Source organism: Scyliorhinus torazame, chromosome 11 (assembly GCF_047496885.1).
Source record: "Scyliorhinus torazame isolate Kashiwa2021f chromosome 11, sScyTor2.1, whole genome shotgun sequence".
Classification (NCBI taxonomy): Eukaryota; Metazoa; Chordata; class Chondrichthyes; order Carcharhiniformes; family Scyliorhinidae; genus Scyliorhinus; species Scyliorhinus torazame.
Genome location: NC_092717.1, coordinates 53,501,317 through 53,528,396, shown reverse-complemented (window position 1 = coordinate 53,528,396; position 27,080 = coordinate 53,501,317). Strand labels below are relative to the sequence as shown.

At 43.6% G+C, this 27,080-nt stretch overlaps 1 protein-coding gene across 5 annotated transcripts in view; it reads left to right on the top strand.

Moving 5' to 3' along the window:
- The window catches only part of LOC140385290 (upstream-binding protein 1-like), a 150,391-nt gene that overhangs the window by 81,891 nt on the left and 41,420 nt on the right, over window positions 1–27,080 (top strand). For 4 of the 5 annotated variants that reach the window (XM_072467290.1, XM_072467288.1, XM_072467292.1 and 1 more), the window contains 5 exons: window positions 2,668–2,820; window positions 4,047–4,157; window positions 9,305–9,412; window positions 14,804–14,901; window positions 15,099–15,153. In XM_072467290.1, the coding sequence (XP_072323391.1) occupies window positions 2,668–2,820; window positions 4,047–4,157; window positions 9,305–9,412; window positions 14,804–14,901; window positions 15,099–15,153 (525 nt within the window). The remainder of the gene's footprint in view (window positions 1–2,667; window positions 2,821–4,046; window positions 4,158–9,304; window positions 9,413–14,803; window positions 14,902–15,098; window positions 15,154–27,080) is intronic. The other variant, XM_072467289.1, reaches the window with a different exon arrangement.

Genomic DNA, 27,080 nt, shown 5'->3' with positions numbered 1-27,080 from the left:
TCAGTCTTGCTTGTACCATCAATCATAGAATCCGTACAGTGCAGAACGAAGCCATTCGGCCCATCAAGTCTGTACCAACCCTCTGGAAGAACACCTTATTTAGGCCCACTCTCCTGCCCTATCTCCATTACCCCACCTAACCTGCGCATCTTTGGACTATGGGAGGAAACCAGAGCACACAAAGGTGACCCGTGCATTGAACACAGGTCACTGGTGCTAACAACTGTGCCACCATGCTGTCCTTGTAGACCTGAATATTTTCCTGCCATATTTGCAGCATTATCGAAGCTCTGTCCACGATAATTTTTTATGTCAAAACCTAAATTTGAAATGATTTCCAAAGCAGTTGTCTCCAGACACAGATGTATGGGAATGTAGCTGGACAAAACAGAAATCGCTCTACAACTTCACCATCGCTGGTCACATATCTTAAAATTAATGTTAATTGGTCCACATGATTCACATCTGGTATTGAATCAACTATTATGGAATAGTATTTGACACACTTTACTTCATTGGTGAACTGATTTCTGAGCTGCTCTGCCATTATAGTGTTGAAATCATTCTAGATTATGTACGTTAAAAAGTTGGTCTTCCCTGAGCCACAATATTAACTTTTCAAATGCTCTTCGAGAATCTCATCAAATTCACTGAGATATTCAGGCAGGCTAAAAAATGACCTCTTCGATTTGACAATGATTATTCAGGCGGCATGCTGGCACAGTGGTTAGCACTACTACCTCACAGCACCAGGGACCCGGGTTTGATTCTGACCTCTGTGGAGTTTGCATATTCTTCCCTATTCTACGTGAGTTTCCTAAGGGTGATCTGATTTCCTCCCACAGTCCAAAGATGTGCAGGTTAGGTGGATTGGATATGCGAAATTGACCCTAGGTGGAGTTACACAGCTGGGTGGGGGATTGGACCTAGGTTAGGGTGCTCTTTCAGATGGTCAGTGCAGTCTCATTGGGCTGAATGGCCTGCTTCTGCACTAGGGATTCTATGACTCATCGTGTCCTCTTCGAGGTAGTCCCAAAGAAGACAGCAGTTTGACTGTGACAACAACACATTTCTGCACTTCCCTCTAATAAGAACACTCCTTTTTAAACTGAGCCGATAAACACAAAATCTATTTTTTCTAGATATTTAATATCTTGTGAATGAATGTGCACATAGGTTTAATATGAGCTTTGGAAGTTTCATGATCAGCAATATCTTTTACTAAGGTCAGGGAATAATTTGCAAACTTAACAGTAGACTGCCTTAGAGGTTTGCGAAAAAATTCAATCGATTTCTGATTTCCGTCATCCCATTTCTCTTCACCCTCAGAAAATGGCACTTATTTTTTAAAAATAAATTTAGAGTACCCAATTCATTTTTTCCAATTAAGGGGCAGTTTTGTGTGGCCAATCCACCTACCCTGCATATCTTTGGGTTGTGGGGGTGAAACCCACGCAAACACTGGGAGAATGTGCAAACTCCACACACACAGTGACCCAGGGTCGGGATTGAACCTGGGAGCATGGTGCCGTGAGGCAGCAGTGCTAACCACTAGGCCACCGTGCCGCCAGGTAAATGGCACTTATGAAGACTTCTAACCTGCTTTCGGCCTCCAACCTCAAACTCTTTTCTCAAAATTTCCATATTACCTATATTTCTGGTTTATTTAGTACAAAATATTCTATTATATCCAGTGGAACAGATTTTAGCCATCAGCCAATGTCTTCAGGGTTCGTTTCTTCCCTCCCTTCAAAAGAAGAAATATCTCGCAGATCTATTGCCATTTCAGATTCCACATATTGTTCAACATTTTCAGGCGATGTGGCTTCTCCGGAAATCAGCATGTCTGATTCGTTAGATAATTCACCCAACTTTTGCTGGATGAGGATGAATGTGCAGTTTGTGCACTGTTCAGATCTCCAAACTTTTTAAAGTAAAATGACAAATTTGTCTTTTTGCCAAACTTTGTTCTCTTGCCTTGCCTTCAATTTTCTATATTTTTGACTGCCAGATTGACAGTGTTGCTTCATGTTAACTGATCTTTCTTGGCTTTAATGAATATGAATTTTCTAAAAGAGCAGGCTTCTTTTGACCTCCTCAGCCCTGGGGGTCGAGCCACTCCTTTCCCCTTGTCGACCTCGCCTTGTTGCTGGCTCAGGCTGACCGGCTATGGCCTCGTCTGCCCAGCCCTCCTCAGCCCTAGCCCGTGAGTCAAGTCGCCCCGCTGCTTCCCTCGACGACAGGCACCTCACCTCGCTCGACCAGCCCACCTCGGTCCCTGGCTATGGCCTGCCCTCTTCTGCTATGGGTCGAGATTGAGAATCTTGTTGCTTTTTTTTGCAAAAGTGCAGGAAATATTTGTCTAGATGGCTGCCTCACCCTCCTAGTCACCTTGTCACCTCAAAGACTTTGGATTAGTGTTTTCCTGCTTAAAGGAAACTTCTAAGGAAGAAATTTGATGGCTCTCTGCATTGCCTGCTGATAGGCGAGCCTATGAGTAGGCTATGCAGAGCTATCAGACTTTGATGGGTGCCCAAGAACTATCCACAGACACCGGACACCTCTATCTACTGAAAAGTCCAGAAATGTTATTGTGCAGTTTGTTGCAGCTTAACTATTTTTAATGTATTACATTTTAATCCCAGGAACGTCACATTTTTCTTGCAGGTACATTGCATTAGCACAGAATTTACTCCCAGAAAACATGGGGGTGAGAAGGGGGTTCCATTCAGGATTCAGATAGATACTTTCAAGGAAAATGAAACCGGAGAGTATACAGACCATCTTCATTCAGCCAGCTGCCAAATTAAAGTTTTCAAGGTACTGCGTGACACATTTTTGTTTAATGTTACATTACCGCACTGCATCTTTAAGATATTACAAATGGTGATTTAATATTCTGGCAAACCTCTATGGATAGTGAGTATACTTGTCAAATGGTGGTAGTTGCAAAAATAAATATTTGTAAATCTGGAGCACCCAGAATTGAGAAGCTATCCTACCATTACTTGAAACTTACACCAAGAGAAAAACATTTATATTTTTTATTTTTTGAATTCCTGATATGCCTTATTCCTGCTATGAAAGTATGTCTTCAAAGTTCCCACCGGCAGTGAGTTTCATGCATTTGCTTTGGTCAGATAGTGTTTCAAATCCTGATTTTTGAGGGTCCTGACTATATGAAAAAATGAAATGAAATAAATCGCTTATTGTCACAAGTAGGCTTCAATGAAGTTACTGTGAAAAGCCCCTAGTCACCGCATTCCGGCGCCTGTTCGGAGGCTGTTACGGGAATAATATATACATTGAAATGGAAGCTTAATCAAGTTGTAAACCTTTCAGTGCCCAAGACTTCATTTCTATTTTGTTTCTTTTCATCTTCATATTGCTGACATTTGCACAGATAATCTTCTCCAAGATAGGAATCTGTCCCTAATGGCCTTCAGTTCTGTGGTAAAGGTTTGAGTAAATTGGAACCTTGTATATTGTTGTGTAGCTTTTTATATAGGACTGTCATTTTGTGGATCCTGTGATGTGAAACTTTTCAATAGTTTGGCAATTTTCCATTTTTTTCCTGTCTGCCTAAAGTGTTGTGTGAGGTGATTTAATGGGAACTGGTACATTGGCACTCCTAAAATGCTGCTATAAAATGCTGCTTTAAAATGCTTCTTTTGATGGGTGAGTCCAGAGTGAATTTTGGCAGACTGTTCAATTGTGGAGAGGGCTTCATGAAGCTAAGAAAATATCTTTCCATAGATGTGCTTTAAGGATCAGTGATTTTTTAAAAATTCAGGAGGCAAATCTTTATTTCCCTTCCTAGAACTTGGGTAAGTTATTGTGTCCCCATCACCTCAACTGGGATCAGTGCATTCAACACGAACTAGTGCTTAAAATTGGCACCAACTTTGTACCACTATGTATGTCTTGCTGTATTTGCTCATTGAGTCGATCTAGAGCTTGAGCTTCGGTTTTAATGCATTCTATTTGTAATAGCTCTCTACCATAATTTTGAGTTATAGGATTTCAGTATTCCTCTGTTTTTCTAGCCCAAAGGTGCAGACAGAAAACAGAAAACCGATAGAGAGAAAATGGAGAAGCGAACAGCTCAAGAAAAAGAAAAGTATCAACCGTCATATGAAACAACTATCTTAACAGAGGTAAAATACAGGAAAGTATAGGTTAAGGGAAAAGAGCAATAAGAATGCAGGTAGCACAGCAGCAGTTTTTCTCAAATACACCGGAAAAATTTGTATAAAATTGCACTGACAATCTGATTTATATGTAGCCCACAATTATTGGGCGCGATCCACCGGCTGCGTTGCGCTCTCGCTCAAGCGCGGTGCGGCCGGTGAATGCTGGGAGAGGTTTCCTGGCAGATTTCACTCCTTGCAGGATCTACCCAAGTCCCACGAGGCATTGGAGTCAGAACCCCACCCAAAAGGGGTGGGACCCGCGCCGAAGTCAATTTTAAAACTACTTCGGCGAACTTACCCGGGATCTACTGGCCTCCCCAGAGAGATCGTAGCCTGGCCCCGTTCAGCATTGGTCCACACAAACGTGGAACAGGCAGAACGACACACTGGGAGTGGGGCGAGAGGGGTATCCTGGGCTATTGGAGACCCTGGGTGGTCAGGGTCAGTGCAGGGTGGGGCCCTGGCCCTCCCCCTGGAAAGCAAGCACCATGGCACTGCCACCCTGGCACCACCCAGGTACCTGGGTGCCGTTGCCAAGCTGGCAGGATCACTGCCAGGGTGGCATTGCCAAGGCTAGAGGCTGAGGGGGGCCATGCCCATGAAAGGAGGGTGGGGGGGGGGGGTTGAAGGGTGGGGCTGTGCATGGCAGGTAAGTAGGGACCTCTGGGAAGTTAAGGGGTGGTAAGGGTGGGGGTCCTGGAAGGGGAAATCTTTCCGTTGAATCACACCCATTGTCTTTCATGCAAGCTGACAAATTTTCCAAAAAAAAGTGCAGTGGCGTTCCAATGTTGCTTTTTGTTTTACTCCACTTTCTTCATTTTCTATTTTTTTTTCTTCCAGTTCCGTAAATGTTGTTTTCGCCTTCCCATGCTCCATTAAATGCAACAAATCCTGTCCTGGAGTGGGAATGTAATTGATTAAAGTAGTGAGGACATGAAAGTTATAAAGCAATTCAGACCTGCATTTTTCAATGATCATATTCAATTTACCCTTTAGTGAACTCTGTCCTGGAGGATACGTTGTTCCAATTTCTTAAAATAATTATGCAAGGGCAGCACGGTGGCGCAGTGGGTTAGCCCTGCTGCCTCACGGCGCCGAGGCCCCAGGCTCGATCCTGGCTCTGGGTCACTATCCGTGTGGAGTTTGCACATTCTGTGTTTGCGTGGGTTTCGCCCCCACAACCCAAAGATGTGCACGCTAGGTGGATTGGCCACGCTAAATTGCCCTTTAATTGGAAAAAATGAATTGGGAACTCTAAATTTATTTAAAAAAGAAATAATTGTGCAAAATTGAATATCTTTTAATCGCACACACACATTCTTCACAATATGGCCCATTAATCTTTTGTGTAGGATCATTGTGCTACATAGAAGTAGATGATTATTTTTATCTGGCATTTTTCCATCCAATTTCTAACATTTATCTGGATAATTGACTTTTAAGTTGTGTTGGAGATTTTTCTGGAACTCTGCACCACATTAACTACTGTAGCAATATTCTCCTTTTTAAAAAAAAAAAAACCCTTTTGAAGCTTTAAATCTTGAAATTGTTTTCAGTCTTCAGTGCATGCCTTTGTGCATATGCAACTTTGTATTAGCATTTTAAATATCTAAGTCACACCACTTATTGATCGTTTTGTCTCTTATGAAAACAAGTTATTTTCTGAGAGCCGTTTTTCAGTCATTTTTCACCCTGTTCAGCAGGTGCGAATCAATAGAGAATGAATTCTTGACTACTGGCAACCGGTTGTACCTTTCCCTAGTGGCTGTTCTTCAGACACTAATCTAGATAGTGCCTCCTTCCATCATGGAGGCCATTGCTGCTGCATCTGATCCTGTACATATACTTCCCAGCAGATATTCACAATACAATGGAATTCCCCCTTCCTGCCAGCCTACAAACATTGAGGCTTCAATTGTTACCCAGGACAGCTATTTTTAGCCCATTCAAAATCAAACCAGGCAGGAATCTTTTTTTAAAGTGTGTTGTGCATGAAGTGGGTCCATTCATATATTTGCACATTTTAAAATAAACTACCAACTAACATCCTGCGCCAGGCTATTTGATGCAATGCAGGCTCAATTTAACATTGGCTTTTATCAATATAGCATAGTACTGGGTGTAAGTCTTTTAATCCATATAATTGTCCTTGTTCTTATCTGAACTCTTTATCAGTACATCAGTTTTTTTGCAAGGTCAGGTTCCCACTTCTGGGATGTACTATACTTGATATGTTACTGTTGAGTTGTGCAGGATTAAAATAATTTGCTTTGACTCACAGATAAATGTCCAGAGTTGCAGCCTACTGCTTGGTTAACCAGGGTGATAACAGCTTCACGTTGACAGGATTCTTGAATGAATTCAGTCAATAATGACACTCCAATCTCTCTCCTTTCCTACCTTGCTGAATGGATTAATTGTGTACTTTTATTTCTTGTTCCAACATCTATTGCTGTACATTTATATGGACATTAAAAACATTCACCATAGCTTTGCCACCTGCTGAATGCTGTTAATCTCCCCTATAGTCACATAACTTTGTGTCATTGGTGCATTTGTAATCGTACTAAATTATAGTGTACTGACTTGTTATGATATCTTTTGCCATTTTATTGTAGAGCCTGATTTTGAAAAACACATACTTAAAACTCAATTGGCATGTTTTTTGATTGAGTGAATATTTTAGACAAATTTCATCCATTGATTTATCTTTCATTTGTACTCCTTGCCAATTATTATTTTGACCTGACCATTTGATTTAAGATATTCTTCATTTCCTATCTTTGTCATGTTCACTGTAATTATGCCATAATACTTTTTACTTTATTTTTCTTATTTTAAATCTATTACAATCTCCTGCAGTGCAAAATAGCCTTGAAAATGCTTTGTTATAATAGGCAGTTTTGGAGTAGGAAAGTCAGACTTGTGACAATTGAAACTTATTTTGTGACAATTAATTGTACTAAAAGATGGCTGACCTGCGTTGCTATAGATATGCATCAACTCCTCTGTGACTGCATCTAATATCCATCAGTTTTAACAGGGCACACAATTTCTGCAGGGGTTTTGGAAGGAATTTTTACTGTAATGTTGATAACAGCAAGGAAGAAGCAATATGTCTTTCCAGCATTGAACAAATCGTGGTTCATTTTTATATTTGTTTGTAAAGGACGTTTCTGAAATACACTGAAGTTTACTTTCTTCATTTTATCAGTCATTGTCTTGGATTTGGAGGGATGGCTAGTTTGTCGAAGCTGCTGGAGAGGGAGAAGCTGTTGAAGTTTCTGAGCACAAGTTACTTGTGCGCACCCAGATCATGTGAATGGCCTTGCTGTGCATGCAATGTGACATACTGGAAATGGCTTAAAAAGGGTGACACAACTTCCTAATTGATAATTTGATTAAATGCTTGCACTTGGGTTGAGATGGCAGTTAATAAAGGATCCAGTAGTTAAAGATAGGCGCTCTAGTGGTTGTTGATATAATGTTAAGTATGAGAATTCTTATTGCTTTATCCTTGGGTTAGTTGAGAATTGGTTTATTGTTCGCATTGAATCTTCATGTTGAATTTGGAGATTAAAAAGCTGTGATTATTATGCTATTGTAATTGTTTCAAAATGACTCAAAATGAAGAGTCTTGTAAAGATGTGATTTTAAAACTAAAGATTCTGAAACTTTGAGAATATTCTAGCTACCATATCTAATTTGCAGGAGTTCACTATTGGTTTTAAGGTTCCAAAGTATTACTAATGTTCTATCTCCACTTGTGACTTCACCTACTTTGAAAAAGTATATTCTAGTATCTTTGATGTTGGCTGTCTAGTGGATGTTTATTTGAAATCATTGTTACTTTGAAGAAGCAAGTAAATGAGGACCAAATGATGGACGCATAAAGAAATGCGCTACTAGGCTTCTCGAACAGGTTGAATAATTTGTAGGTTTGATATTCAGCATCTTTCATAATAGCCTTCCTACGGCTTTGACAATTGGCTTCCACACTTCCACTTTACATTTTCAATGCTAACTTGCAGTTATGTTAACTATTGTTTTCACTGTGTTCCACTACATATCTAGCCAAATTGAGAAAAGTACGTCTGCAGAAACAATAATGTCTAAAAGAAGTGAAAATTCTCACTGTCGAGTCACTGGGTAACTCGGGAGTCAACAAAATTTGGACTGTATACTAGAGAGATATGTGTTTAAGCCTGAGAGCTCTGGCCTAGACCTCAATGCATCAAAACCTGTTGATTAGTTGGGCCTGAGATGGATTGAATGGAAGAGAAGTGCTTTTAGAAAAGAAAAAAACCCTGACACTTCATTAATCCCTGTTTCAACCATGCCTGCTTGTGGGCTACACTTCAAGTATCAACAGCCATTTTAAACATTACAAGGCTTGGACTTTTCCCTACTTGGCCAGATGATGATTTGTGGTGGACAATGATCTGGAAGAGTTTACAACTAACTTAAACCCAAGAGTGGAGGCAATTCTAATTCAAATATAGAACAATTAAGAGTTTAATTATGGTGGTGTGTCAACGAAGATGCACTGAACTCCATCAGTGGAACATGGAGAAAATATGCTTTTCATCACTGATTTGTGAAGTTATTCTATTATCTTGGCAATTCAAAATATTCATAATGCTGGCAAAAAAGATTTTGAACTCTAACTCAAAATGAACTCTGCTTTATCTAATTTCTTTCCAATGCTTTTAGAATCCAGACATCAAACATTTTAAATTAAAAATCTAAACTTAGACACAAATACCGACATACCTGAAGTGAATGCTTGGGATGTTCTCATTTTTGTTTTGACGTATTTTTATGTTGAACTATGCCAAAATCAAACCAGATGCAAAAAAAGCATATCTTCTGTCGATGCTAGACTTTTGAGTGAGTTATATCTCTGAGTTAAGGGAGGACTGCTAAATATTTATATGGGTGATGGCTTCTGAAGAATAAATTGAAGGTCCTAATGGATTGTCTTTTCCACATGAAAGTTGAATTTCTAGAAAAATGGTTAATGTTAAAGAAATGCTTACACTGCTAGGTGTTGTGCTCATGATTTCATGATCTACTGTATAAATTGATCCTAGTCTTTGGTGTCTGTCCAGATGAGGTTTGAGCCTATTATTGAAGATGCACTTGAACATGAGCAGAAAAAGTCCACCAAGCGGACTTTGCCAGCAGACTGCGGTGATTCTCTGGTAAAGCGAGGCAGTGTAAGGACTTCTGCTTACCTTTTCGTTGTACAAGACCGCTTGTGCAAGAATAAAATCAAAGTGTTAGATATAGGATTAGCTTTTAAAACATGTAACATTACGAAAGGACTTGGTTTGGATTTTTTTGCAAAACCGTCAACGCTTTCAGGCTTCAATCCTCCTAAATCTAACACTTGATACAGAAGCTCTTAATTCCTCAAAGGCCACAAAAATGTATCTTTCTAGTACATTGCTTTTTAATCCAAGTCATCTTAATTTTCATATTTTACATACTCTAATTGGCAGGCACAAAAGCAGTTTGAGATGGATTGTTCAAGGGAAAAGTACTGATGCGAGGTCTCAAAGTTGTTCATGAATTGTTTAATATAGTACAAATGTTTTGCTGGAAAAATAACTAACACTATATACCTGTGATTCATATATCTATATTATATATATTATATGTATGTATGTGCATATATATATGTACATATAATATACACACATACATGGGTTTTTGTGGCCTAAAACAGTGAGACATTTTGCATAATATAATGAGTGGATAGTAGACTAATTCAAGTTTGTATTTCATTTTGAACACTGTGTTCTACTTGGCCTATGCCTCTTCCTTTTGCTTTAGAATTTTGTTCTTTTGTCAACTTGCTTTTCTCCCCCCTCACCTTTCAAATGCTGTCAGCTGTTTGCACTGTTAATCCTTTTCTACCTCAGAATAGCTAAAATGTTCTTTGAGCAGGTTTTAAAAGTTTTTTTAATACCCATTTTTGAAAGGGTGCTCTTTAATTTATTATGTGTGTATGTAACTTGTTCAGTGCTGTCTTTTCATGGAGAATTCAGAGCAAACTGGAACACAAACTCCAGGTTTGAAACAGCTGTCACAAAGCATTACTCTAATATCTTGTCTTGAGCAATAACTAACTTTTGTTCTGCCTTCGTTATTTCAAACAAAAAAGAAATGAAGGTTCAGGGTGGCGGGAATGATAGCAGCTTGATGGTTTTGGTACTGGACTAGCGCCAGGTCATGAGTTAAGATTCCAGCATAGGGAAACTGAGTTCAACTAAGCTGGCACCAAAAAACTGCTGGCTAACTCATTAAATCCAGTTGGTTCACCCAAGTCCTTCAGGGAAGGAACCTTTCATGCATATGACGCCAGTCTCAAACAATGTGGTCTAGCCTTGATGTTCTCCAGGTAACTAGGAATGGATACCGTCCAGCTTTCAAGAACAAGTAATAATAAGTACAAGTTTTCACTTAACCTCCAGTCGTTACTGAATTCGGAAGAGATAGCTTTTTAAAGCCTTGAACACACTGCTAGCTTATCCTGGCTAACATGCTTGGGAAACCAAACAATGTATACTGAAGATGATTCAAATTCAGAGATTTAATTGGTGTGAGACCTTTATAGGATATTGTAATGGATTTTTCAAAACTTCAAATAGGACTTCAAGAACAGCTGCTTAAAGGGGAAAGTGGTTTGTACAGAATAAAATAATAAATGTATTTGCCTTTTTTCAGAACTCTGTTTTCCTTTCAGCTTGCAGAACCGTGAAGTATCTGGTCCTGCAAGTTTGCTTCAGTAAAGTAATGAGGGTTTGCTTCAGTGCTTCCCAAGTCCACAAAATGCTAGGCCAGTATTTGCTGATGCAAGGTGTCCAATTATATGTGCTGTTAGTTAGACTTGACCTTTCACCCTTCAATGTTTTTGCCCACAAAGTTGCTCAAAGTGAAAGCTGATGATGGCACCAGAAGGGAAAAGGTACATATGGGACATGTGCACAGGGCACATAACGGTATTTCCTTAACCATTGAGATTTACGGATTTGGAAAAAACCCAGGAAGAACTGAGAAGAAGGATGAATTAAAAGGGCTAAATTCAATGCCAAATGATATACAAAAAGGAAAAATAAAGCAAGAGAAAGAAAACTTGGATTTAGGTGGTGGGGGGGGGGGGGGGGGGGGTGCATGCTGGAAGAGAGAGACGAGGGAGAACTAAGAAAACTTGACATTTTTAAAATGGCTCCGAAAAATACAAAACCTGAAAGAATGAACTTACACTTGTAATAATTTTTAATGTCAGAGGGGTTGATTGGCAGTCATTTGAAAGGGTACTGTTTGCAATGACTAGATTCAACTTCTGTGGGTAGTTTTATGGGAAAATGCAGCATGTTCAATTTAAAAAGAAATGGGTGAAGTCAAGGGCAGAGTGCCATTCTTCCAGGCAGCAGCAGAGTGGTGCAATCTTTGGGGCATTTGTTACTCATCCAAAGTTGATATACCATTTGCCTATAAATACTGCCAAGTGCCATTCGCAAAGCTGTTTTTTTGACTGCAAGTTTTGATTTGGTGGTCCAAATCTTGCTGGAGCAGAGCATTTTGTTCCCTTTTCGGGCTAGCATGGTTGATTGGCATTGCATTTTCAGTGTCATGTTGCTAAAAGGGTACTTGCACAGTAAAGTATGTCCAGTAACATTTTGTGGCAAGTTAAATAGTTAATTCATGTGAAAACGCAGCAAGTTCATGATTGGGAGGACGAGGCAAATTGAGTGGTGTAAATTGTCAATTTACAACCCGTGGCATATCTCTTGGCTGAACTTGCTGGTGGACTTGTGCACTAATGATGGCTTGTTATACAAACTCACCATTGATTTTATGGCAAGATTTGGGCCAATGTATTCGGTGAGGAGCATGATTCTGTGTGGGTGGGCAACTCTTGCCAGCTTTAAGTGACTGTTTGAAATGGAATTGCTTTGGCATACTTCATTTAATTGATGTCCTGGAGACATGTACATGAAGATCTTTATGTAGTAGGAACATTTCCATTTTGCTAAAATGTTAAATTTAGGATGCGTTTAATAATTTTTCTTTATTTAAAATAAATTTCAAGTACTTTCATAGTCACCCTTCCTTTTAGCTGCATTATCTTACCTTTCAATTTTTAATTTAGAATGAAGATGCAATGAAAACCAATGAGAATCTGCACAGAATAGTTCATACCATAATTGAAGAAGCATTTCTCCAGATGTTTTTTGTGTGCCATTATTATAGTCTGGCAATAATTTTAATTGTAATTTATTTTGGAGCTGAAAATGAATGCAACATTTGGCCACCAGTTACTAAGAGAATGATCTTTACATTAGGGTTTCACAATCTAGGATTACATGCGTCTTTTGTTAGTTTAAAGCTGAAAAGAAAAAAATTTGGTAACATTAATTTTTCCATCATTGACAGATAATGGGAGATCTTTGTTGCTCATGGATCCGATAGTATATTGGGGGGAAAACAGGAAGGCACCAGAGCAAAGGAAAAACAGGGAGAAACAATTAACTCTATCACCATCCTCCTATAGTTAATAACTTCTAAGAATAAATTGGAGCAGAGCCTATAATGGGGCGGCACGGTGACACAGTGCTTAGCACTGCTGCCTCCGGTCCAGGGACCCGAGTCAGTTCCGATCTCGGGTGACTGTGTGGAGTTTGCACATTCTCCCCGTGTCCGCATGGGTTTACTCCGGTTTACTCCCACAGTCCAAAGATATGCAGGTTGGGTGGATTGGCTATGCTAAATTACCCATAGGGGAGGGCGGTTATGGGCATAGGGTGGAGTTGGGCCTAGGTAGGGTGGCCTTTTTTTGAAGAGGGTCAGTGCAGACTCCATGGGCCGAATGGCCTCCTGCATGGTAGGGATTCTATGATTCTATATTGCTTACCTTTTCTTGAAAAGTTGCTTTGTACAATGCTGCATAATGTTTTCTCTGGCTGAAGTGACTTGTGGAAGTATAGAATCTTTTATGTTCACCTTGGCAGGGAAGGGGTTGGTTTGGTGGGCGAGGGGATGGGGGGCAGAAGAGGGGTAGGGGGAGGTTCTCAGATTTTCTTGTTTTGTCTCCATTGGTAGCTATTTTCTCTTTGTCACATGGTTGAGTTCCACTCCCACTCCAGGACCCGTGCTCATTGCCAAAGTTTGGCACAATAGTCCTACAAGAGGGAGTACTATATTTCCTGATGCGCCACGTGTGCCAAACAGTCAACCTGTTCAGGCAGATCCTCAAGGAAGAGTAGGGAGTTCTCCCATCCTGACCAATAGTCATCCTTCAATACTACAAAAATGAAACCAATTAATTGGCTGTTAAATATTTTTTGCCGTCTGCAAATCTTGCTACCATTTTTCCATACATGCCTATGAGGTAATTGAAAAATAATTCTCTGGTTTTGAAGTGGTTTTGAGAGTGTGATATGGTTTTATGTAAATACAATTCTGTTCTTTGTTTACACACCTAAACTTTCAGTGTAGTCCAACTCATTGATTTATATTTGAAGTTTTGTACTCGCTAAGACAAAGGAAGTGCTGCAGAGTTGATCTTTTTTTTTACTTCTAGGTTAGATCCAAAATATTTGAATAATTTCCTTTGATTCCAATTTTAGAATGGTTGTTCTAGTAGTTTCTGAGCAATATTGCAATTTTGTGCTGAGTTATATGTAGTTTTGTGGAATTGGACTGATGGAATGTCTTTAAAATGGGCAAGTGGAACTAACTTCCAACTTGATTCCTGGTAGCGAACGGCAACATGCCATTCCCAGGACAGTCTTGTTCATTTATCTTTCTTTGTAAATTGAGACCCTAGTCTCAACTAATTTTCAATTTTTGAGTGATTCATGCTGCCTAGTTTGTGTTAATCATTAATTTAGTTGGATCTGTGGATCCATATCATTTCACTGCTGTTCTGCATTGAAGTGAAGATACATTTTTCCTTTCTAAACAAAAAGTTATGTTTCTCTTCAAGTTGAGTTTTGTGGATCTACTTGCTCTATTTTACACTAATATCAACATTATCTGTCTAATCCAAAATCTGTAGAAATTGAGGAAAATAAGTGTGATGAAAACAACTTATTACTTAACATGGCTTAACTAGGAGTTATGTTTATAGTATTTACCCTGTGGTGTGCAAGAGAATTAATTAAAGTAATCGTTCTGTGTTAAATTATATTGAAGTCATATCATCCGGAAACTAAACTACCAAATAGTGTTTTCATTACCTCTTGAGGTTATTTCTATGTTTCAACTCATCCTCTGATTGAAATTAAGATAATGCAGCAAGATTATTGCGAGCATGTTACTAAATGTACAATATTCTTCACAGTACATTATTTTTGTTAATACATGCTTCATTTAAAATTTTCTGATTATTCAGCAAATCAGGCAATTTATCTATTTATTTGGCTATCTGTGGCAATTTATCACTTGCATATAGAAATATGTTCAATTCTCAGTTATGCTTTACACCCTCGTTTCATGCATAAGTCCACAAATCATTTGTATCTGTTAGGGATTGCTTTTCCCATGCTCTTATAAAGAACTTGAAACCCTAATCTTTTCTCTCTCTTAAATTACTACAGTGCTCTCCTTGGCCAGATAATGCATACGTAAACAGCAGTCCTTCTACCACACCAACATTTACTTCTGGACAAGTCAGTACTTACAGTGTTCCTGACAGGTACAGTGATGTTGATGCAGTTTAATGTATTTGCATTAACCTTTATTAATTTAAGCATTTGTCCTGATTGTTTAATGCTTAAGTCAAGAATCCTATTCAGGACTTTAGCAGTACAGATTTATATTAGTAAAATCTTTTTCCTTATTTAAAAATGCGTGAAGTTGGAACTAAGCCTCATAAATGCTGTTGTTTTGCAGTAATTCTTCTTCACCAAATCATCAAGATGAAGGGACAACACAGTTTGTAGTGGAGGTATGTGTCTCCCCACAGCAGTAAAGCTAGAGGATTACTTCTGGTGGGCAATGCACAGTTGACCTTTATCAAAAAGTAATATTATTGATTTTTGGTTATGGGAACTATATCCAATCCTGTTTTGAGGCATTAAAAACTATTCAGCTCTGCATAGCATGAAATAGATTTACTCTTTGAATCTTTAAAAATAAACTTAATTAGTTATGATTGACAACTTCCTTGTCTGTCTTGCCATATCCCTGCCAAATGGGATTATGATATTGCCCAATGTCCTGCAAAATACTGTTGAACTGAAAATAGAAATGTTGACATTTAGAATATTCAACTCGACACAAATGAAGTATCTTAAGGGTGCAACAGTATTAGATTTTTAAATGTTTATTCTGAGAATGTAGGAATTAAGAAAGTTCAATGTTCTCCAAATCAGCATTTCAGTTTTTCATTGTTTTCCCAGGAATTCTGAATAAAATTAATGTTGGGGTACCTTATCGCTGTTCCCCAGTTAGATATAGTATTGGTTTAATTAACAGACCTACATTAATTAAATTGATTGGTAACTGTTTGACATAATATATATCTAATAGGCCCCAGGTTTGTGGTTTGGTTGAAAGAGAACATAACATGACTCCGGAGCCTTTTTAAAACTGTGGGAGCGTCTCAATTTCTGACTTCCCAACCCCATTCCTGTGATTTCCAATTTTCAGGACTGCGGGCTAGTTTGGATCAGGAGTCCACACCCAGCACTCCCGATCTGGTTGGCTGAGTTCTGGGGATAGGCATACCCTAGTACTCTGCAATTTTCATGGATTCGGCCAGCTTTAAAAAATGTGGCGGTTCACTGCCCCTCAGACATGTCCTGAACCATAGTCTATATAAGAAAACCTTTTGAAAGGTTTTCTCGAGTGACTAGGTGTGAACCTGGCATCATTAAAGATGACCAAAATAAAATTAACTTTGTTGAGTGCAGTGGAAATAAGTTACAATCTTGCGTAGATCAATATAGAACCAGAGAAACGATACAGCACATCTTGTCCATGCTGACACAAAGGCACCCAGGTGCCCTCTTTAATCCCATCTTCCTGCACATGGCCCATAGCGCTGCAGCTAACAGCACTTACGGTGCAGATCCAGGTGTTTTTAAAAGAGTTTAGGGTCTCTGCCTCCACCACCAACTCAGGCAGCAAATTCCAGACATGGACCACCCTCTGCGTAAAAAAGTTTTCCCTCAATTCTCCTCTAAACCTTCTGCCACTTAGCTTGAATCTATGACCGCTGGTTTTTGAACTCTGTGCCAAGGGAAACTGGTTCCTCCTGTCTACTCTATCTCTACCTCTCTCAATTCTGTATACCTTATTCATGTCACCCCTCAGTCTACTCTGTTCCAAGGAGAGCAACTCCAATCTCTCTCCTTGTAGCCACAATTCTCCAGCCCTGGCAACATTCTAGTAAAGCCTCTCTACACTCCAGAGCAATTATGTCCTTCCTGTATTGTGGTGACCAGAACTGTACAGACGTGGGCGACATGTGGCGCAGTGGTTAACACTGGGACTGCGGCGCTGAGGACCCAGGTTTGAATCCCGGCCCTGGGTCACTGCCGTGTGGAGTTTGCATATTCTCCCCATGTCTGCGTGGTTTCACCCCCACAACCCAAAAATGTGCTGGTTAGGTGGATTGGTCTCACTAAATTGCCCCTTAATTGGAAAAATAAATAATTGGCTACACTCAAATTTAAAAGAAACTGTACACACTACTCCAATTGTGGCCTCACAGGTCTCCTATATAGTCTCATCATTATAGCCTCACTTTTGTATTCTACACCTCTTCCAGTAAAGAAGAGAATTTCATAGACCTTCTTTACAACCTTATCTACCTGTACTGCTAACTTTAAGGGACCTGTGCACTTGCACTCCAAGATCTCTGACTTCATTGACACCTTTCAGTATATTCTTGTTTATTGTGTATTCCCTTTTACTGTTTGGCCTCCCTAAATGCATTACCTCACACTTATCCGAGTTGAACTCAATCTGCCACTTTACTGCCCACTCCACCAACACATCTATATTATTTTGAAGCTTACAGCTATCCTCTACACGGCCAATTTCGAGTTGTCTGCAAATTTCTGAATCTTGCCCCCCACATTCAAATCTTAACAGTTAATATATAAAACAGCAGGATTCCTAACACCAAGCACTGTGAACACCACCTGAAATAGCTTCCCATTCGCAAGGGCAACCATCGACCCTTTGTTTCCTGTTACTAAGCCGACTTTGGATCCCATTTGCCACGTTACCCTGCATCCAATGGGCTTTTACATTTTTGACCAGTCTGCCATCTGGGAATTTGTCAAATGCCTTCATAAAATCCATGCAGACAACATCCATTGCACTACCCTCATTGATCCTCCTTGTCACTTCCTCAAAGAATTCAATGAAATTTGTACGGCATGACCTTCCCTTAACAAAGCCATCCTGACTATCGCTGATTAGTCCATGTCTTTCTAAGTGAGTTTATCCGATCTCTCGGGATTGATTCTAACAATTTTCCCACCACCGATGTAAAACTAACTGGCCTATAATTGACCTTTCCTTCCTGTACAATAAGACTTTCAACAACTGAACCACATTTGCATTCCTCCAGTCCCCTGGCACCTCCCCTGTGTCTAATGAAGATTGGAAACTAAACCTCCGAGCATCTGCTATTTCCTCCCTGACCACCTTCAACATCCTAGGAAACAATCCATCTGACCCTGGCGGCTTATCAACTTTCAAGGATTCCAACATCTCAAACACTTCCTCTCTTCTTATGATTATTTAATCCAAAATTTCACACTGCTCCTCTTGGACTACTATATCCCCATCTCCCTTTCCTTTGTGAATATGAAGACAAAAAATTTGTTTAAAACTTCATATCCTCTGCATCTTCACACAAGTTTCTGCCTGTCTACTCCATGCCCCTCATGATTTTGAACACCTCTATCCTCTCAACCGTCTCTTAAGAACAGCCCTAACTTCCCCAATTTGTCCATGTAACTGAAGTCTTTCATCCCCAGAACTATTCTGGTGAATCTTTTTTGCACTGTCTCCAATGTCTTCAAGTCCTTTCTAAAGTGTTTTTACTGACATGAGGGCGTCGTGGATTGAGTTATTATTACTGTTCCCCACTTCTGCCGATGACTGATGCTTTTAATTACTAATTTCATTTGTTTCCCTTGGTATCCTTCCCCTTGTTGAAATGGGCCATGGTATGTTTCCAAAGCCGCAGTTTGAGGTCCAATGTTAAAAATAATCCCACAGAGGCTTCTTTAAGGTGAAACAGAACTATAATTTATTACCATATTCAAAACGCAAGGGCTAGATTGTGATACATTCACACTCGTGAACATACAAGGTAGAAAAAGTTACAAATTGTGAGTTTCTTTAAAAAAAAATCTCGGGTGTGTTGGCATTAATTCATGTAAGTCAAGTCTAGTAAGCCAGCATCCAATGAAGATTTTTGCAGGTGGTTTTGTCTGGCAGAATTCCTGATTTTTGTCCTATCCTAAGAGCTTGGTTGATGCAGTTGAAGTTGCAGCAGAGAATTCTTGTATTCTGGGAATTAGTTCACACTGTAGGTGAAATCTAGGATTCTTTTTGGAGACCTGACTTTTGAGAAAAATTATCAGAGTCAGGCTGCTAGCCTTGAGTCAGATGTTCTCTTCTTGAGGTTAAACTGTGACTGAAGGCTGCCGCGGACCCGGGTTTGATCCCGGCCCTGGGTCACTGTCTGCGTGGAGTTTGCACATTCTTCCCATGTCTGCGTGGGTCTCACCCCCCCCCAAACCCAAAAGATGTGCAGGCTAGGTGGATTGGCCATGCTAAATGGCCCCATTAATTGGAATTTAAAAAACAAAACTGCAAACTGAGGCAGTATTCAAAAATTGTATAATTTAAAGCAATTCGGGCAACTCCAGTCTTGGTCATGTGACAGGGTAATTTCGGGTTGAGCCCTTCAGTCCTTTAAGGACCTTCATTAAAACCTATTGTATTTTGAACAGATAACTGTGGAAGCATTAGCATACCATTGGAGGTGAGGAACTGTAGTAACTCTACCTTTGTCCAGAGCTGCACAATTCCTTTTACTCCTTTGTGTTGGCTTGCTGGAATGTTCATACAATACAAGGCACGTTCCAGACGGTTGATTGTTGGTCTTTTGCCATTGACTTGGCATAGAATCATGCAGAACTACTAGCATGTGACCAGCTGCAGCCATTTTATCAGCCCCAGCAATTGTCCATTTAAAAAAAAAAAGCTAAGCAACAGAATATGAAAGAGAAACGCATTTTTAAGATTGTTCTTCTTGCCTTTTAAGTATGGAGTGCAGAATCATATCATAGAACTTACAGTGCAGAAGGAGGCCATTCGGCCCATCGAGTCTGCACCAGCTCTTGGAAAGAGCACCCTACCCAAGCCAACACCTCCACCCTATCCCCATAACGCAGTAACCCCACCCGACACTAAGGCCAATTTTGGACACTAAGGGCAATTTATCATGGCCAATCCACCTAACCTGCACATCTTTGGACTGTGGGAGGAAACCGGAGCACCCGGAGGAAACCCACGCACACACTGGGAGAACGTGCAGACTCCGCACAGACAGTGACCCAAGCCGGGAATCGAACCTGGGACCCTGGAGCTGTGAAGCAATTATGCTAACCACTATGCTACCGTGCTGCCCATAAATGGGTCACAATACTCCAGTAGAGATCAAGCACTGCTTTTTTTGTGGGGTAACTTTCTAGGTCTATAATCAACCCTACTTCACCCATTATTTGTATCCCTTTTACTATTTACACAATTGAGGACTGGGTTCAAAATAGAAGGGGGAAGTTTTGTTACTTCGCTTTTATATTAGCTGCACTCTCTTCTCATGCTCTTGCTTTGCTTCTCTTATTTGTTTCTTCCCTTCCCGTTCTATTTTGAACCCAGTCCTCAATTGTGTTAACCTCTGCCATCTGACATAATCATACTTTTTCTGCTTCGTCTTATTCTCTCTCTCTCTTTCCCTTCCATGAAACTCTATCTCTCTCTCTTCCCCCCCCCCCCCCCCCCCCCCCATGCAAATGTCCCTTGACTACCCCGAGCTATAGAGGCAGCTCCATGTTCAATTACAGTTTTGCCTACCAATCTTTGATTCAAATTTATCTGGGCTAGATCTATTCTCATTCCATTGAAGTTGGCCTACCCCAATCAGTTATTCTTGCTCTGGATCACTCCTTGTCCTTTTCCGCAGCTAACCTAGATGCGATATTACAAACGCTGTTCCCTTACTGATACTTGGTCCACTAGACCCACCTAGTTCCCCAGAAGCAGATCAGGCCACCAGAAGGATGTGGAGGCTTTGGAGAGGGTGAAGAGGAGGCTTACCAGGATGTTGCATTATCTGGAGGGTATTAGCCATGTGGAGAGGCTGAATAGACTCAGACTGTTTTCATTAGAACTATGGAAGTTGAGAGGTGTCCTGATAGAGGTCTGCAAGATTGCGAGGCATGGATAGACTGGCTGGGAAGGTAGTCTTTCCCACGGTGGAGGGCTCAGTCACGAGGGGGCATAGGTTTACCGTCTGTGGGGCAAAGTTTAGAGGAGATGTGCGAGGCAGTCTTTTTACAGAGGGTGGTGAGTGCTTGGAATGCGCTGCCAGAGGAGGTTATGGAAGCAGATACATTGATGGCGTTCAAAAGGCATCGCGACAAATACATGGATAGGATGCATATAAGGGATATGGCACTCTTGAGGAGCCCCAGCGGCACTTGGATGACGATTCCTGGTGCGGGAAGGCAGCAGTAAGGTTCCCCCAGCACTGCATGGAGTGGACCAGGAGTGATCTTGGAGAAGAGAGGAGAACGGGTGCGAAAAAGTAAGATGGCGGCGGGCGGAGACCAGGCAGCGTGGGCGCAATGGTCGCGGGAGCAGCAGGAGTTCCTGAAAAGCTGCTTTGCGGAGCTGAAAGCAGAGGTGTTGGCCCCAATGAAAGCGTTGATTGAGGGGCTGGTGGAAACCCAGAAGGCTCAAGGGACGGCGATTAGAGAGGTGCAGCAGAAAGCCTCTGAAAATGAGGACGAGATCCTGGGCCTGGCGGTGAAAGTGGAGGCACGAGGCGCTGCATAAAAAGTGGCAGGAAAGGTTTGAGGGCCTGGAGAACAGGACGAGGAGGAAGAATCTCCACATTCTGGGTCTCCCTGAAGGTGTGGAGGGGTCCGACATCGGGGCATATGTAGCCACGATGCTGAATACGCTAATGAGCATGGGTGCCTTCCCAAGGCCCCTGGAGCTGGATGGGGCTCACAGTCCTGGCAAGGAGGCCTAAGTCAAATGAGCCTCCAAGGGCCGTAGTGGTGAGGTTTCACCGCTTCACGGACAGAGAGTGCGTCCTGATATGGGCGAAGAAAGAACGGAGCAGCAGGTGGGAGAATAGGGTGATCCGCATCTACCAAGACTGGAGTGCAGAGCTGGCCAAGAAGAGGGCAGGATTCAATCGGGCCAAGGCGGTTCTCCACCGAAAGGGGGTGAAGTTCGGGCTGTTGCAGCCAGCGCAATTGTGGGTCACTTTTCAGGACCGCCACCATTATTTCGATATGCCGGAGGAGGCGTGGACCTTTATTCAGAACAAAAAATTGGACTAATGGTTTGCTGTGGGATTTGGGAAAGCTGGGGAGTGGGAAGGGGTGATTGGATGTGATATGGGTGTTTTAATGGGTGTGGGTATTGTTTTGGAGGGGCCGCTCCTCACGTTTGAAGGGGGGAGGGAGGGCAGGAGGACATGGGTCGTTGGGAATTGGGGAGAGGCTGCAGGAGAAAGGAGCTGCGCCGCAGGGGGGTGGGGCCGGCGCAGGTAGAGAATCGCGGGCTTTTTTCCCGGCCTAAAGAAGGGGGGGCGGCGTGGCCCGTAAGGCGGGGTGGTGCCGGAGGGGTGTCTGTATCGACTTGGAGGGGGAGGGGAGGGGGGGGGGGACTTTGACGGGGAATCTAAATGGGGGATCATTGGCAGAGGCGGGAGCGGCTGGGGTCAGCAAAAGTCAGCTGACTTACAGGAGTGCAATGGGGGGAGCAAGGGGGCTAGACAGTTTTCCAGCCGGGGGGGGGGGGGGGACTGGGTTGCTGCTGCATTGACCGAAGGGGAGCTGGAGGTAAGAGGGAGAGTCGGGGTGGGGGTCCTCCGCCTGGGGGCTGGAGAGTGCAGGAGGCATGGGCATGTGGCTGGCCTAAGAAAGGAGATGGCTAGTCGGCAGGGGGGCGGGCAGTCCCCCGATCCGGCTGATCACATGGAACATGAGGGGCCTGAACGGGCAGGTCAAGAGGGCCCGGGAGTTCACGCACTTAAAGGGACTGAAGGCAGACGTTGCTATGTTGCAGGAGATGCACTTGAAAGTGGTGGATCAGATCAGGCTGAGAAAGGGATGGGTGGGGCAGGTCTTTCATTCGAGGCTGGATGTGAAGAATAGAGGGGTTGCAATCCTGGTGAGTAAACAGGTGTCGTTCGAGGCGCTGAACATTGTGGCTGATAATGGGGGTCGATATGTGATGGTGAGTGGTGGGCTGCAGGAGACTCGGCTGGTGCTGGTGAATGTGTATGCCCCAAATTGGGATGATGCAGGGTTCATGAAGCGAATGCTGAGTCGGATCCCGGATCTGGAAGCGGGGAGCCTGATAATGGGGGGGGTACTTTAATACGGTACTGGACCCGGCACTGGACCGATTCAGGTCGAGGTCTGGCAAGAGGCCAGCTGCGGCCAAGGTTCTCGGGGGGTTTATGGATCAGATGGGGGGAGTGGATCCGTGGAGGTTTGCTAGGCCGGCAGCCAGAGTTCTCTTTTTTTCTCCCACATGCATAAGGCCTATTCACGGATTGACTTCTTTGTGGTGAACAGGGCATTGATTCCAAGAGTGGAGGGAACGGAATATTCGGCCATAGCGATTTCGGACCATGCCCCGCAATGGGTGGAGTTGGAATTGGAGTTGGGGGAGGAAAGGGACCAGCGCCCGTTGTGGCGCTTGGACATGGGACTGTTGCCAGATGAGGTTTGTGGGCGGGTCCAGGGATGCATTCAGAGATACAGAGGCCAATGATAATGGGGAAGTACTGGTTGGTGTGGTTTGGGAGGCTCTGAAAGCGGTGGTTAGGGGAGAATTAACTCAATTAACAGGGGCTGGTTTAGCACACTGGGCTAAATCGCTGGCATTGAAAGCAGACCAAGGCAGGCCAGCAGCACGGTTCAATTCCCGTACCAGCCTCCCCGAACAGGCGCCGGAATGTGGCGACTAGGGGCTTTTCACAGTAACTTCATCTGAAGCCTACTTGTGACAATAAGCGATTTTCATTTCATTTTCATTTTCAATTAGGGCAGGGAGAAGAGAGAGGACGGAGAGGGAGAGGTTGGTGGGGGAGATATTAAGGGTGGATAGCAGGTATGCAGATTCCCCTGAAGAGGGGCTGCTGAAGGAGCGACGGAGCCTCCAAACGGAATTTGATTTGTTGACCACGGGGAAAGCTGAGACCCAGTGGAGGAAGGTGCAGGGGCAGTATACGAATATGGGGAGAAGGCGAGCCAGATGCTGGCGCATCAGCTAGGGGGGGGGGGGGTTCCTGAACCAATTGAGGTCCCCAAGAGTGGAGGAGGGGCAGGTGGTAGGCCTGGGGGCCCCGATTGGGATAGAGAAGCTGGTTACGGGGTTGGGGAGCATGCAGGCGGGCAAGGCCCCGGGGCCTGATGGGTTCCCGGTCAAATTTTACAGGAAGTTTGTGGATCTGCTGGGTCCGCTGCTGGTGAGAACCTTCAACGAGGCGAGGGAGGAAGGGATTCTCCCCCCGACAATGTTTCGGGCGCTGATCTCGCTGATCCTTAAGCGGGACAAGGACCCGCTGCAGTGTGGCTCGTATAGGCCGATCTCGCTCCTTAATGTAGATGCCAAGTTGCTGGCAAAGGTCCTAGCCACAAGTATTGAGGATTGTGTCCCGGGAGTGATACACGAGGACCAGACGGGGTTCGTGAAGGGCAGGCAGTTAAATGCAAATGTGCGGAGGCTCCTGAATGTGATTATGATGCCCTCTGAGGGTGGGGAGGCAGAAGTGGTGGCGGCAATGGACGCAGAGAAGGCCTTTGATCGGGTGGAGTGGGAGTACCTATGGAAAGTGCTTGGCAGGTTTGGGTTTGGGGAGGGATTCATAGGATGGGTCAAATTGTTATACCAGGCCCCGGTGGCGAGCGTATCTACAAACCGGCGGAGATCAGAATATTTTAGGTTGTACCGTGGGACGAGACAGGGGTGCCCCCTGTCCCTTCTGTTTTTTGCTTTGGCAATTGAGCCGCTGGCCATGGCGTTGAGCGAATCTAGAAGCTGGAGGGGGTTGGTCCGGGGAGGGGAGGAACATCGGGCCTCGTTGTATGCTGATGACCTGCTTTTGTACATCGCAGATCCAGTGGCGGGGATGGTGGAGGTCATGCGGATCCTTGGGGAGTTTGGGGACTTCTCAGGCTACAAGCTTAACGTGGGGAAGAGTGAGCTCTTTGTGGTGCATGCGAGGGGCCAGGAAATGGGGCTGGAGGAGCTGCCGCTTAAGAGGGCGGAGAGGAGTTTCCGATATTTGTGTATTCAGGTGGCCAGGAGTTGGGGGGGGGGGCCCTGCATAAACTTAATTTGGCGCGGTTGGTAGGCCAGATGGAAGAAAACTTTAGGAGATGGGACGTGTTGCCACTCTCCCTGGCGGGCAGGGTGCAGTCCGTTAAGGTGACAGTCCTCCCTAGGTTCCTTTTTGTGTTCCAGTGCCTGCCCATCCTCATCCCCAAGGCCTTTTTTAAGCGAGTAAACAGGAGCATTATGTGGTTTGTATGGGCAAGTAAGACCCCGAAAGTCAAGAGGCTGTTTCTGGAGCGTAGTCGGGACAGGGGTGGGCTGGTGGTACCGAACCTGTGTAGTTATTACTGGGCAACCAATGTGGCAATGATTTGGAAATGGGTAATGGAGGGAGAGGGCGTGGCGTGGAAAAGATTAGAGGCGGCGCCATGCGTGGGCACTAGCACATTTGCCGCTACCGCCGACGCGGTACACCACGAGCCCGGTGGTGGCGGCGACACTGAGGATCTGGGGGCAGTGGAGACGGCACAGGGGTGAGTTGGGGGGCCTCAATTTGGTCCCCAATACGGAATAATCATAGGTTTGCACCGGGCAGGATAGATGACGGATTCCTAAGCTGGCATCGGGCGGGAATTAAAAGGATGGGGGACCTATTTACCGACGGGTTTTTGCTAACCTGGGGGCGCTGGAGGAGAAATTTGGGTTACCCCCCCCCCCGGAAACGCTTTTAGGTACATGCAGGTAAGGGGGTTTGTGAGAAGGCAGGTGAGGGAATTTCCGCTGCTTCCCGCAAGGAGGATTCAGGACAGGGTGAGCTCGGGTGTATGGGTGGGAGAGGGCATGGTCTCGGCGATCTATCAGGGGTTGCAGGAGGCGGAGGAAGCCTCGGTGGAGGAGCTGAAGGGCAGGTGTGAGGAGGAGCTGGGCGAGGAACTGGATGAGGGCTTGTGGGCGGAGGAGACCCTGGGCAAGGTTAACTCCTCCTCGTCTTGCGCCAGACTTAGCCTGATCCAGTTCAAAGTGGTTCACAGGGCACATATGACGGGCGAGGATGTGCAAGTTTTTGGGGGTGGAGGACAGATGCGCGAGGTGCTCGGGGAGCCCAGCAAATCACGCCCATCTGTTCTGGCGTGCCCAGCGCTAGAGGGGTTCTGGAGGGGCTTCGCAAAGGCTATGTCCATAGTCTTGGACACTCGGGTAAAACCGAGCTGGGGGATAGCAATATTCGGGGTATCAGATGAGCCGGGAGTACAGGAACCGAAAGAGGCCCGAGTTCTGGCCTTTGCGTCCTTGGTAGCCCGGAGGAGGATCCTACTAATGTGCAGGGATGCGAAACCCCCAAACGTGGATGCTTGGAATAATGACATGGCAGGGTTCATCAAGTTGGAGAGGATAAAGTTTGCCTTGCGAGGGTCTGTGCAGGGGTTCTCCAGGCAGTGGCAACCGTTCCTAGACTTTCTCGTGGAACGTTGTTGGGTGGAGGTCAAAAGCAGCAGCAACCCAGGGGGAGAAGGGGGGGGGGTGGTTTGGCTTGTTTTTATTATTGTGAGGGGCGTTTGCCCCATTTTTGTTCATAGTTTGTTAGATAGTTTGATGTTTAGTGGTTTAAGTTGTTGGAGGGGATGGTGTAAGGCCCCCCCTTTTTATTTTTCTTATGTATATTTTCTTTCCTTTTTGGAGTGTTTTGTAAAAATGTATTGAAAACCTTGAATAAACATTTTAAAAAAAATCTTCCCAGCAATATATGGTCAGAAGTGGAGATGTTTGCTGATGATTGCGTGGTGTTCAGTATAATTTGCAACTCTTCAGATACTGAATGTCCACATGTAGTAAGACTGGAACAATATTTGGACTTGGACTGATGCATGGCAAGTAACATTTGTGTCATACAAGAGTCAGACAGTGACTTATCTCCTGCTAGAGAGAAGGGAACCATTCCCATTGATATTCAATGGCATTACAATTGCTGAATCCCCCATTGTGAAGATTCTGGGAGTTACCATTGACCAGAAACTTGACTGGCCCAGCCATATAAGTAGTTTGGCTATGAGAATAGGTCAGAGGCTGGGAATTTTGAGGGAACTCGCCTGACTCCCAAAGCTGTCTACCATCTACAAGGCAAGAGATAGGTGCATGGTGAATTGAGTGCAACTATTCAAAGACAAAGCAGTATCCTTGATTGGCACCCCATCCACCACCCTAAATAGTCACCCTGTCCGCAGCCAGTGCAGCAATATGTACCATCTACAAGTTGCACTGCAGTATCTTGCCACGGTTCCTTTGACAGTAACTTCCAAACCCATGACCTCTACCACTTAG